At 33.7% G+C, this 12,363-nt stretch overlaps 1 protein-coding gene across 15 annotated transcripts in view; it reads left to right on the forward strand.

Moving 5' to 3' along the window:
- The window catches only part of plekha7a (pleckstrin homology domain containing, family A member 7a), a 203,523-nt gene that overhangs the window by 136,385 nt on the left and 54,775 nt on the right, over window positions 1-12,363 (forward strand). For 13 of the 15 annotated variants that reach the window (XM_056478798.1, XM_056478812.1, XM_056478811.1 and 10 more), the window contains one exon: window positions 4,679-4,854. In XM_056478798.1, coding sequence (XP_056334773.1) covers window positions 4,679-4,854 — 176 coding nt within the window. The remainder of the gene's footprint in view (window positions 1-4,678; window positions 4,855-12,363) is intronic. The other 2 variants (XM_056478805.1, XM_056478799.1) reach the window with 1 other exon arrangement.

The raw sequence follows: 12,363 nt of genomic DNA on the forward strand, positions 1-12,363 counted from the left end.
CTGGTGACGCAACATTCAAAAAGCACTTCACGTAATTATATTATTGTCTTATTCAGATTAAGGCAAATAACTATTACTGATGTCCATGTAAACATAGTCAGTAGTCCTCAAAGTAAGTGAAAGATCCAGAAGGGCATCCTGCTGATTTGATTCAGAAGGGCACTTTTTTGTCAGACGGCTCACCGGTTTGACTTTCATTCATTCACCGTCATTAGTTTTAAAAAGCACCCGCTCCATTGTATATATTTTACTGGAATGCATTAACTCTACATGTGCCTGATAGTTAGCTGTGGAGCTAACGTTAATCATATTATTCCCTCTAGTGAATGAATAAAAATCATCATAATTTCCTTGAGTGCACACCTCAATGTCTTGCGCTCCCCTTAATAGGTGCTGGCACACCCCACAGTTTGAAAACCCCTGCTCTACAGTATTTAAAAGAAATTGCTGTAAAATATGCAGTATTACTGGCAGTTAATGCTAGCAGTATAATTAGTTACTGGCAGTATTACTGTAAATTAACAATTGCTGCTCTGCTGTAGTTTTACAGCACAATTGTAATTGTTAATTTACAGTGAGCATGTAAATTTTACAGTATAACTGGCAACCAAAATTGTATACTGGAAATTTACAATATAATTAGCTGTAAAATTTACAGGATCAGTTTTGGTTTACAGTAATACTGTAAAACTTACAAGTGCACTGTAAATGAACAATTGCAATTGTGCTGTAAATCAAGAGTGCAGTTGTAATTGTTCATTTACAGTGGGCTTGTAAATTTTGCCAATCCTACTGTAAAAATTGCCAGCAATACTGTAAAATTTACAAGCACACTGTAAAATGTACAGTATCACAGGCAACCTAAATTTCCAGTAATACTGTAAATTTTACAACATTTTTTACAGTGTACAGCCCCCAAACACTGACCTTTTTGTTATAAGGAAAAGAGCAGCATGCCCATTTATCCGAATATCTCTTTTTGTGTTCTTTTAAACACAGACAGTCACTGGTTTAAAACGAATAAATCCGCATCTTATTTGTCAGGAAAAATTACATACAGTATAGCCTACTTGGCTGGTTGTTGGCTGAGTTTTGTAGCATCTAGTGGTCTGCGGTGGTCCAGTCTCCTGTGTGAGTCAAAGCGATCAGCCATCTGTCTGTGTTTTACAGCCTCATTGCAGTGCTCTTCATTAAAACACAGGCAGCAGCTTAGCACCTCACTGCTTGCTTTAATGAGCCAGTCATGTAAGCACACGTCTTCATGTGTTTTTTTGTTGTGCTTTTTACTCGCATTATAGGAAAGAGAAGGAATGCATTAGTGAGAAAGAACGATCAGATGACTTTACTTAGCTATGATTGTCTCTTTGTTTCGTTTTACGTAATTGAATGCAGCAGAAGTTACAAGCTTTGAGTTTATTTTTAATGAGGAAATTGCAGGTTGAGTTCATGTTAATTACAGCATATGTGATCTTCTGTTGAATTGCAGCCTGTTTTCTAAAAGAAATAAGAAAATGCTAATACATAACTACGAAAAATGTATGTATTTATAAAATGATTTAAAATATGTTCTTTTCTTTCTTTTTTTTAAGTTGAGCACCCATTTGAGACTGATTGATGAGCATTCTTTTGTATTTTTTTAATGATTTAAGTAAAATATACAGTTAAAATATATCTGTTAATGAGAAGTTTCCATATTTTGTAATTTGCAAATGTTTTTCATTTATTTACAGTTGTGATTTGCATCATGGGACCTTGCTCTGTCGACTTTTGAAGTTAAAAATTCAACTCTAGAGTTTAACAAATTAACTTTTATGAACATTTTAGTAGTTTAAAATATTATAATGTATATGAAATAATATATAGAGGAACAAATGCTATAAAATGTACAGAAAATGTACTGGTAGTGTATTACTGGGTTGTTGTACTATAATATACACTACCTGACAAAAGTCTTGTCATCAATCCCAATTGTAAGAGCAACAAATAATAACTTGACTTTTAGTTGATCATTTGGAAAAGTGGCAGAAAGCAGATTTTTCAGATGAATTTTCTGTTGAACTGCATCCCAATCATCACAAATACTACAGAAGACCTATTGGAGCCTGCATAGACCCAGGATTCTCACAGAAATCAGTCAAATTTGGTGAAGGAAAAATCTTGGTTTGGGTTACATTCAGTATGGGGCGTGCAAGAGATCTGCAGGGTGGATAGGACATCAACAGCCTCAGAAATAAAGACATTTGTGCTGCCCTTTACATTACTTCAGCAGGATGGCACTCCTTCTCATACTTTAGCTTCCACATCAGAGTTCCTGAAAGCAAAGAAGGTCAATGTGGACTGGCCAGCACAGTCACCAGACATGTACATTATTGAGCATGTCTGAGGTAAGATGGAGGAGACATTGAAGATGAATCCAAAAAATCTTAATGGACTCTGGGAGTCTTGCAAGAACGCTTTCTTTGCCATTCCAGATGACTTTATTAATAAGTTATTTGAGTCGTTGCAGAGATGTATGGATGCAGTCCTCCAAGCTCATAAGAGTCATCCACAATATTCATTCTTTTTCCACTGCACCATGACTTTATATTCTATACTTTACATTATTTCTGTTAAGTTACAAGACTTTTGTCTAAGCAAAGTCAGACCTTACTGTCCTAAATAAATAATTAAAAATCAAGGCATGATCATATTTTATTTTGGTAAAATAAGCGTAATCTAGAGGCCTTTCATGTAAAATTCAAAAGCATTAATAAAAAGGGCAAATAAAAACATGAATCACAAAATACAGAAAACTGCTAATTTACTGAAATTTTGACAGTGTAGAGGTAGTGCATTATATTTATATATTTTGCTAAATGTAATATTTTAAGACTATCAATTATCATTTTAATTGCAACTTTTCTGATACATCGGTATCTGTCAATAAATCTTTATTTTTTATTTCAGAAAAATGTATTTGCTAGAGGAAAGAAAAGGTTCTCTTTTTTGACAAAATAATTCAGAATTGCAATTTGCAAATGATTTTGAAAAAAAAAAGTTCTAGATGTTTTCTTGCAGTTTTTTTGGGGGGGTGGGGGGTTGTTTCCTGGTCTTAGCTCTCTGAATATAAGTTTTATAAATATAATATTTTGGTAAAATAAGCGTAATCTAGAGGCCTTTCGTGTAAGCCACTTCTGATATTAAATGATCAACTAGAAGGCAAGTTATTATTTGTTGTTTTCTAAAACTAGGTGACAAGACTTTTGTCAAGGTCCCATAATTCAAAAGCATAAATGAGCATAAATTTAATTCAAATTCAAAAGCATAAATAAAAAGGGCAAATAAAAACATGAATCATAAAATACAGAAATACTGCTAATTTACTGATATTTTGACAGTGTAGAGGTAGTGCATTATATTTATTATAGTTTTGCTAAATGTAATATTTTAAGACTATCAATTATCATTTTAACATTTAAAGGTTATCTTTTTTTGACAAAAGAATTCAGAATAGCAATTTGCAAATGATTTTGGGAAAAGAAAGTTCTAGATGTTTTCTTGCAGTTTTTTTTTTTTTTTTTTACTGGTCTTTGATCTCTGCAGTTACGGTTTTATAAATATAAATCTGTAATCCTCACTGTATTTGTTTGTGTTTTGTTTTTGCAAAATCTTATTAATTAATAATATCTTGATTTGTATATATGTGCCTAAATGTCAATTATCCGCTTCCAAATATAAAGAATATCGACTATTGTTATTGGCTACTCGATTATCGGGGAACACATCATAATCACGAATTACCAGTATTAGATCAATATTGTAATCATGATTAATTTAAATGATCCTGGGTAGGCCATATGACCATAACTACTTTGATTGTGTATTGACTCCTGCGTGTGTATTGACTCCTGAAGTAGGGAGTGGTATATAGTGCAAAAAAGTTTTGTATTTACTTTAGTTTTTTTTTTTCACATTGGAGGCCAAATTTTAAAGGAAAATTGAGTTTCGATTGATTGCACAGCCCTAATGACATCCTTATTATTTATAGTAATTAATCACACTATTTTTACATGTTTAATTACACAATTATTGTGCATTTGTACATATATAAACTGTTTATTTTGTCATATTTTGCTTTATCCAGTAAAGTAAACCATCAAATTAAAGGAGTTGTCTTGCACTAGTCTTTCTTTATAACCCATTTATTGAGAAAGGTCTGGCTGCATGCTGATATCACATGCACTGTCAGACACTATTGGGTTTTAACATCTACACCTAATCCTGAGAGTGCATGTCAAGTCTGCAGCCAGACACTATTACATTTATCAGCTTTTTAGTATCTTCAGATGTACACTGTCTTTCTTTCTGTTATTGATTGGTGTGTTGCTTTAATGTAATAAATCTGACCTTTGACTTTTCCATCTGTCCTTCATGCTGATACCGTTGATCCATTGATTACACAATCGATAAGTTGTGTGTATAGTGTGTGTCTATATATGTGTTTGTCATCTCAGTATGGCCTTGGCTTGATCTGTATTTGCTCATTTATTCATTCTTTTGTGTCAATTTTTCCCCCACGCCTCTTGTTATCATCATGCTGAAATCTCAGATGCTCCTCTGGCCAACCCTAATCTGCTGACTCAGCGTTTCTCGGTTTCTGTTCCAGGGCTGGGCTGATTATTGTGCTCTCTCTTTGCAGGCGACACACACAGGGATGCGCTCGTACATTTACAAACAGAGCTCTGTGATTGGCTCGCAGGCGGAGCACACCGGGATGAGGACGTACTATTTCAGTGCGGACACACAGGAGGACATGAACGGCTGGGTCAGGGCCATGAACCAGGCTGCACTCATGCAAACCCATACCGTCAAGAGGTCAGTGAGTCTTGACACTTCTTTAGCTTGACACTTCTTCAGTTTATATTCTGGGGTTGCAATTTAACCAAACATTATTAGAGAAGAATTTTCTTTTGAGAAGTTTAGTTTTTCTGTATCAACCAAAGGGGTACCATCATTTTTTAATTCAGATTTTTATATAATATATAGTTTAACAATATTTTAGAGCTAAGATAATTCCCTTCTAGAATCAACAAATGATTGATTGATTGATTGATTGATTGATTGATTGATTGATTGATTGATTGATTGATTGATTGATTGATTGATTGATTGATTGTGGCTGATAAACATATTTAGGCCAGAATTTAAGATTTATTGATTTAAACTGAATGTAAGAAATTCAATCTGCACTTTAAAAAATGAATGTCTGACAATAAAATGTTTTATACTTTCTACTTTACAAATGTTGTGTTTATATAATGTTTCATTGGCAGTTTCTTTGTTATTGCTTATTAAAATTCACTAGAAATTTCTGAGCGAAACTTTTTTCAGTGCAAGGGATTTTAACATCAACTAGAAAACTTAACCTGAAGCAAATTTGTAAAGAAAAATAGGATTTCTGCATCTATAAATTGGTTCATATTTACAACAAAAATCTACACAATAACTAGATTTACATTCATAATTTAAAAATCCAATTTGTATCACTCTCATGCACTTTAATTGCTTTAATTATTCAGAAATTAGCCGCTTTTATTTTTTTTTCACTGAAAAAACTAGTTTTCTCATTAAACAGATTATTTCCAATTCATTGTGATTCTAAGCCAATAAATAAAAATCTATTTCGTTATCTATTTCATTATTTACGCATATGATTTAAACTACAATTTTTGGGTAATTCTTGCTATTAATAATCCATTAACTATGATATTTGTCACTCATAACTTTCTTTTAATTAATAGTTATTAAGTTAGTATTTGTATTTAGGTATTATGTAAGGGATGTAGAATAACATCATGCTGAACATGTACTTTATAAACAGTCAATATCTTAATAGGTAATAAGCCACTATACACTCTTAGAAATAAAGGTACAAGAGCTGTCGCTGGGGTGGTACCTTTTTGAAAGGTACATATTTGTACTTAAAGGGTCCTTATTAATACCTCAAGGGTACATATTAGTACCTAAGAAATACAAAAGAGTACCACTTAAAATTATTAGGTACAGCTCTTGTATCTTTATTTCTGATAGTGTAGTTAACATTGAGAATTGTTACTTAAACTAAAGTGTTACCCAATTTTTTTTTATTGAATGTCTTATTAGTTATTTATTAATTGATTTTTTGAGTTGAGAAATCTTCCTTGTTTCTTACAGCATAATTTTTCGTTTATTAGGTTGTTTTGAAAACTCTAATCTAAAGTGATGTAAATGTCATACTCAATGTAAATATACAGTTGAAGTCAGAATTATTAGCCCCTCTGTTTATTTTTTCCTCAATTTGCTCAATTTTGAGAGTAGAAACGAAGAGATTTTTTCAACACATTTTCTAAACATAATAGTTTTAATAACTAACTGATTTCTAATAACTGATTTATTTTATCTTTGCCATGATGACAGTAAATAATATTTTACTAGATATTTTCCAAGACACATAATAATAATTATATTTATTTTATAAATATATATATTTACATATATATTTAATTATAATATATATATTTATAATATATATTTATTTATTTATTTATATAAATGGTCTTTAAAGTGAAATAACTCAACATAAACAAGGGAGGCTGAGAAAAAGATTTTAGATGGAAATTTCAGACAGCACTTAAAGGTTTTTGCATCTGAACTCTTCATATATATATATATATAGTTGAAGTCAGAATTATTAGCCCCCCTGAATTAGTTGCCCCCTGATTATTTTTTCCCCAATTTCTGTTTAACGGAGAAGATTTTTTCAACACATTTCTAAACATAATAGTTTTAATAACTCATTTCTAATAACTGATTTATTTAATCTCTGCTATGATGACAGTAAATAATATTTGACTAGATATTTATCAAGACACTTCTATACAGCTTAAAGTGACATTTAAAGGCTTAACTAGGTAAATTAGGTTAGCTAGTCAGGTTAGGGTAATTAGGCAAGTTATTGTATAACGATGATTTGTTCTGTAGACTATTGAAAAAAAGTAAAGCTTCAAGGGGCTAATAATTTTGACCTTAAAATGGATTTTAAAAAATTAAAAACTGCTTTTATCCTAGCCGAAATAAAACAAATAAGACTTTCCCCAGAAGAAAAAATAATATCAGACATACTGAGAAAATTTCCTTGCTCTGTTAAACATCATATGGGAAATATTTAAAAAAATAAAAATAAAAAAAATAAAAGGGGGGCTAATAATTCTGACTTCAACTGTATATATCTTACATTTAGGCTTTACATCTTACATTCTTATTCTTATAGTATTCTTTTTTATTAGAAGAAGAATCTTTTTATCTATAGTTTAGCGTGTAATGTTTTAGGCAGCTGTTAAAATCATATAGCTTAATCTGATGTAATTTTAATTTGCCGCTGTTGTTTGTGTTTCGAGAGTACTGTTGAGTGCAGACTGTGTTAAGTGATGTTGTGTTTGCCGGTGTGTCAGTCTTGTTGATTGACATCGACGCTGCGGTGTGTTTTGTTCTGTCAGTACAGAAGAGCAGACGCTGCTGAGCAGTGACTCAGCTTTCTGTCTCTCTGCTGTCTGGCTTTCAGACGGTCACTCAGCTCACGTGTTGCAGGAATACTCAAAATACACCAAAAACACATACTGTACCTCATACTACAAAGAGAAATAGGAAAATTCTGGAGGATGCTTCATTTATCTGCGGCAATATTGGAATCAGCTGATAAATGCTTATTGTTTTAAAGATTTTATTTGACAGGACAGTAAAATGACAGGAAGTGAAGTGGGAGAAAGAGGTGGTAATGATCGGGAAAGTCCATGAACTTGCGACGCCTAAAGCATTGTTGCATTTTACAGTATATTAGTGCCTTAACCACTAGGCTATTGTGCCGACATAAATTTCCACATTATTTTTAATGTTATAATTATCTTCCTGGAAAAGTAAGGCTGATTTATTAGAGCTGATAAATTAGAAATCATTTATGCCAGTTGAACCATTTCAGATGCAGACCATGAGAATTTTGATTTGACAGTGGAGTTTATGCTAAAGGGAAAACAGCATGTCTGCAGTGTAAGAGCCTCTTGTTATGAAAAAAGCTATTTGTAAATGTTGTTTATGCAGGCCGTGTAAACTTAATGTAAACTGGATGTACACTGTAAAATTTATTTGTTGAGAAAACATAAAAAAACAAGGCAATTTGATGCAGGAGGGAACTTTGAGTTGTCTAAACAACTGTTTTTTGTTTTTCTCAGTAACATTATTTTGTTCAGCTAACATAATTTTGTTTATATTCATGCAATGCTGATTTTTGTATTGTACTAACAAAGATATTCTTGTCACATCAACTGAAGCCACAGTTACTGCTATTGAGTCAATTCATTTTTCTCTGTTCACTGTATGATTTTTTTTTTTTAATTTGCAAAATAAATAATTAGTACTAGTTAGAATAGTATCCTGTTTTTAATCATTTTACTTAAAAATGACAAACACAAACTTACTACTTCAATCATTCATTTATTTCCTTTGGCTTAGTCTCTTTATTCATCTGGGGTCGCCACAGCAGAATGAACAGCCAAGTTATTCAGCATATGTTTTACAAAGCGGATGCCATTCCAACTGCAACCCAATACTGGAAAACACCCATTCACATACCTGTACCGCAGTCTTTGGACTGTGGGGAATATCAGAGCACCTGGAGGAAAACCCACGTGAACACAGGGATGCCAACTGACCCAGCTGGGTCTCGAACCAGCAACCTTCTTGCTGTGAGGCGACTGTGCTACCGACTGCGCCACTGTGTCAACCCTCTTACAAGCAACAGATAAACAAACGTAGTTTTCGATCGTCACATGACGCATACGCAAAATATTTAAATATCAATGCTCCTGTTCAACACAAAAATGTTTGTCCAGAAAACTCAGTTAAACATGTAGACATAACATTTTAGCGAATATTGTTGACATAACATATATTTTTATGTAGATCAATAGTTATTCACAATTCTAAGCATATATGACAGAAAAAGTACAATGTGCTGAACAAATGGTCATTTTATTTTTTACAGTGTATATGGGCAAAGTAGAGCTAAAATAAACTGACTAAACTGTACAACTGAACTTAACGGCTAATGGGCTGCTAGCATTTATGCTGGGATCAGTAGACAGACAGAAAGTACCCACACTGGCTGAACACAAGCGTAGGCTGCTGATTTGTTGCCTCACTGCTCTATCAAGCATGGACTCTGGAGGCAGGGTTTCTGGATGAAGGCACCTCACAGAATTGATTTCAGACAGACTTCTGAAATGGCATAGCGATTTAATCATGGACAACCAAATAGAGAGTTCGTTGATAATAACTAGGCCCACACGGAATCTGTGCGTGCAGAATTCTGCAGGTTTTTAGCCCATCATTAATTCTGTTTATTTACTTGAGGAAATGTGTGTAAATCTATATTTATTCAGTTTTTACATTAATTACAGTAATATTGACTAATATGAAAATGTTCATCTGATTTATGTACAATGCAGTTTATAAAGTAATATTTTCTGTCTTTTAGTAGAGATATTATGTGAGAGACTTGCTTTGTTTACCAAATAAGTTAATCTAATTGGATTTGCATTTTAAACATTAAATAAAAGTTAAAAAGATATAATTTTTTTATTTTTACATATTAAGGTTTTAGTTATGATACTCCCTAAATCATTCCTCAGAAATCTGCAGATTTTTACCAAAATTCTCAGCAGAAATAGTAAAAAACGTCCACAGATTCCATCTGACCCTAATAATAACTAAGGTAAGTTATCATATACTGAACCATACCTAAGACCAAAAACCAAACCAAACCGTGAGAAGTCTGTATTGTTGCACCGCAATCATTCATTTTCCATCAGCTTAGTCCCTTATTTATCAGAGGTCGCCACAGTATGAACTGCCAACTATTCCGGCATATATTTCATTAAGCGGATGCCTTTACAGTCATACAGTCTTGCATTCACACATACACTCATACACTATAGTCAATTTATTTCATCCAATTCACCTATAGGGCATGTCTTTGGACTGTGGGGGAAACCAGAGCAGCCAAAGAAAACCCAACCGAACACGGGGAGAACATGCAAACTCCACACAGAAATGCCAACTGGCCCAGCTGGGACTCAAACCAGCGACCTTCTTGCTGTGAGGTGACAGTGCTAACGACTGAGCCACTTTGCCACCCATACATGTAGTTAAATAATCTTACTCAGTTCTTAAATGTGAACAGTAGTTCAACGTAACAAGGACAAGTTAAAATAATATGGAAGTAAAAAATTGATCATGCTTTTTTCAATATTGCCCGCCTCTACTTGTAAAACCAGCAATGCTTTTTTTTGCCATGAGTAATTCCATAAATGATTGATAAGTTTGATGTCACGTCTGGTGATGTCGTTAACCAAGGCACCGGATTGGGATCACGGCAGGATCTTGGAGTTGTCATAGCAGCCTAACACTAATGAGACCAGTGTCAGCTTGAGCTGGCAGCCATTGAGGCAGAAAATCAGACTCTTGATATTCCATGCCTCAGTCTGACTCATTACTTTTCATAACGCAGAATCATACAGTGGCTTTTCATTTTTATGTTTGATGAGTTTTATTGCCTGTACTATTTGATTGGTGGCTTGAAGGGAATCAGTCATGTAGACTCGGCGTTTCATGGTCGACTGTAGGAATGTGGGATTCATATTTTGTGCTGGTGTCTGTTGGCTTTGTATTGTTTGTTTTGCGCATACTGTGAAGCACTTTGAGTAAATCACCTTAAATACGCCCACAACAAGCGCAAGCAATTTGTTCTATAGCACAAGCCTAAGGTTGTCTGTTGTTTGGCTTAATCATAATGGAATAGTTTGAATATTATTGAGAAAAAGTAGTGTGATTATTTTTATGTTGGTCTGAAAATGTCATGCTTATTCATTCTTACCACATACTAATTCAAGTCAGCAACTTGTTACCCATGTGCTAAAACATTTTAATTGTGCTAACATGTTAATTAATGGCAACAGCTTGAACTAACGTCCTTGCAACAAAATAAGTGATTTTCTAAAGGAGCTGTTGACAGGAAGTTCACTTTGTGGTTGTTAAACGTATAGACTTCGATCAGTTGATCAATCATATGTCAGCTGACCTACACGGCTTTGAAACTATCCAGTCTATATCTGTGTTTGCACTTGGTGAACAGCGGTGAAGAGTAAACCAATGACCTTCACAGCTAATTGCAGTAATATCTTATGAGCACATGAACACAATGGCCAATCAGCTGTGTTTAAAAATGTGCTCAACAGCACTCAAATGTTAGTGGGAAATGGATGGAAATTACATTTTTTTTAAAGGTTCAAGACACCCTGGAGTACTTTTTTTGCAATTTTAAAAGAGTTGTGTGTGTTGAGCATCAATTAAGACAATGTTAGCAACTGTCAGCTTTAATTGTGGGAATATTTGGATATTTTTGAGCTTTTGTCAGCTAATTTCATCTTCCGGGTTTAAAATAATTTTTGGGGCGGGATAAAAATCGATGACGTATCGCGCATCTGCTAGTGGAATGATGACGCATTGGTTTCTCATTATTCATAGCGGAGATTTCTTATCCTATGAGAAGACCCTGTTTCTTAATTATTCATTAGAGCACGTGCTTTATTAGAGCACAGGGTTTGTTGTATGTTTTCCCCGCGATGCTGTCAGGGCTAATACTGCTAAGCTGTTGGTTTGCACCAAGCATTTTTGTTGGGAGAGCTGTATGAGAATTGAGAATGGCGGACTTTGTCTTTTATCAGTTGAGTTTGTTACCATTCAGACACATCGGCTATATCCGTGCTGCTGTTCGCCTATTTTTAAAAATTTCCGGCAGGGCTAATGGTTGAAATAGATAGGGCAAGAGATGGGTCTCCTCAGATTTGTGTCTCATTTTGTGAGCCAAGTGACAACAGTTGTTCACTCAAAAATTCGGAGGTAGACTTGAACCGAAAGAGGGGGGTTTCATGGACCTTTAAATTTCAGTACTGATTACTGATATACTGAAGTTGATACTTTTGCCAACCCTAATCCAAACATACAAATAAATCAAACAACTAAAATTCTGAAAAAATTGTTGTGTGTAAAAACGATGGAATGGCACAGGAATATGTACTGAACTACTGAAATGTATTTAATACTTAGTATAAAAGGCGTTTTTGGTAATGACAGCTTCAAGACGACTCTAGTATGGACAATAGAGTTGCATACATTGCTCAGGTCTGATTTTTTCCCCTTTAGACTTCAACATAGTGTAAAAATCTGTAAAATGTAAAAATGGTTCTGTGGGTCTTGTCTATCAACTCTTGTTTTTAGTTCTTATTTTCTATT

Source organism: Danio aesculapii, chromosome 18 (genome assembly GCF_903798145.1).
Source record: "Danio aesculapii chromosome 18, fDanAes4.1, whole genome shotgun sequence".
NCBI lineage: Eukaryota > Metazoa > Chordata > Actinopteri > Cypriniformes > Danionidae > Danio > Danio aesculapii.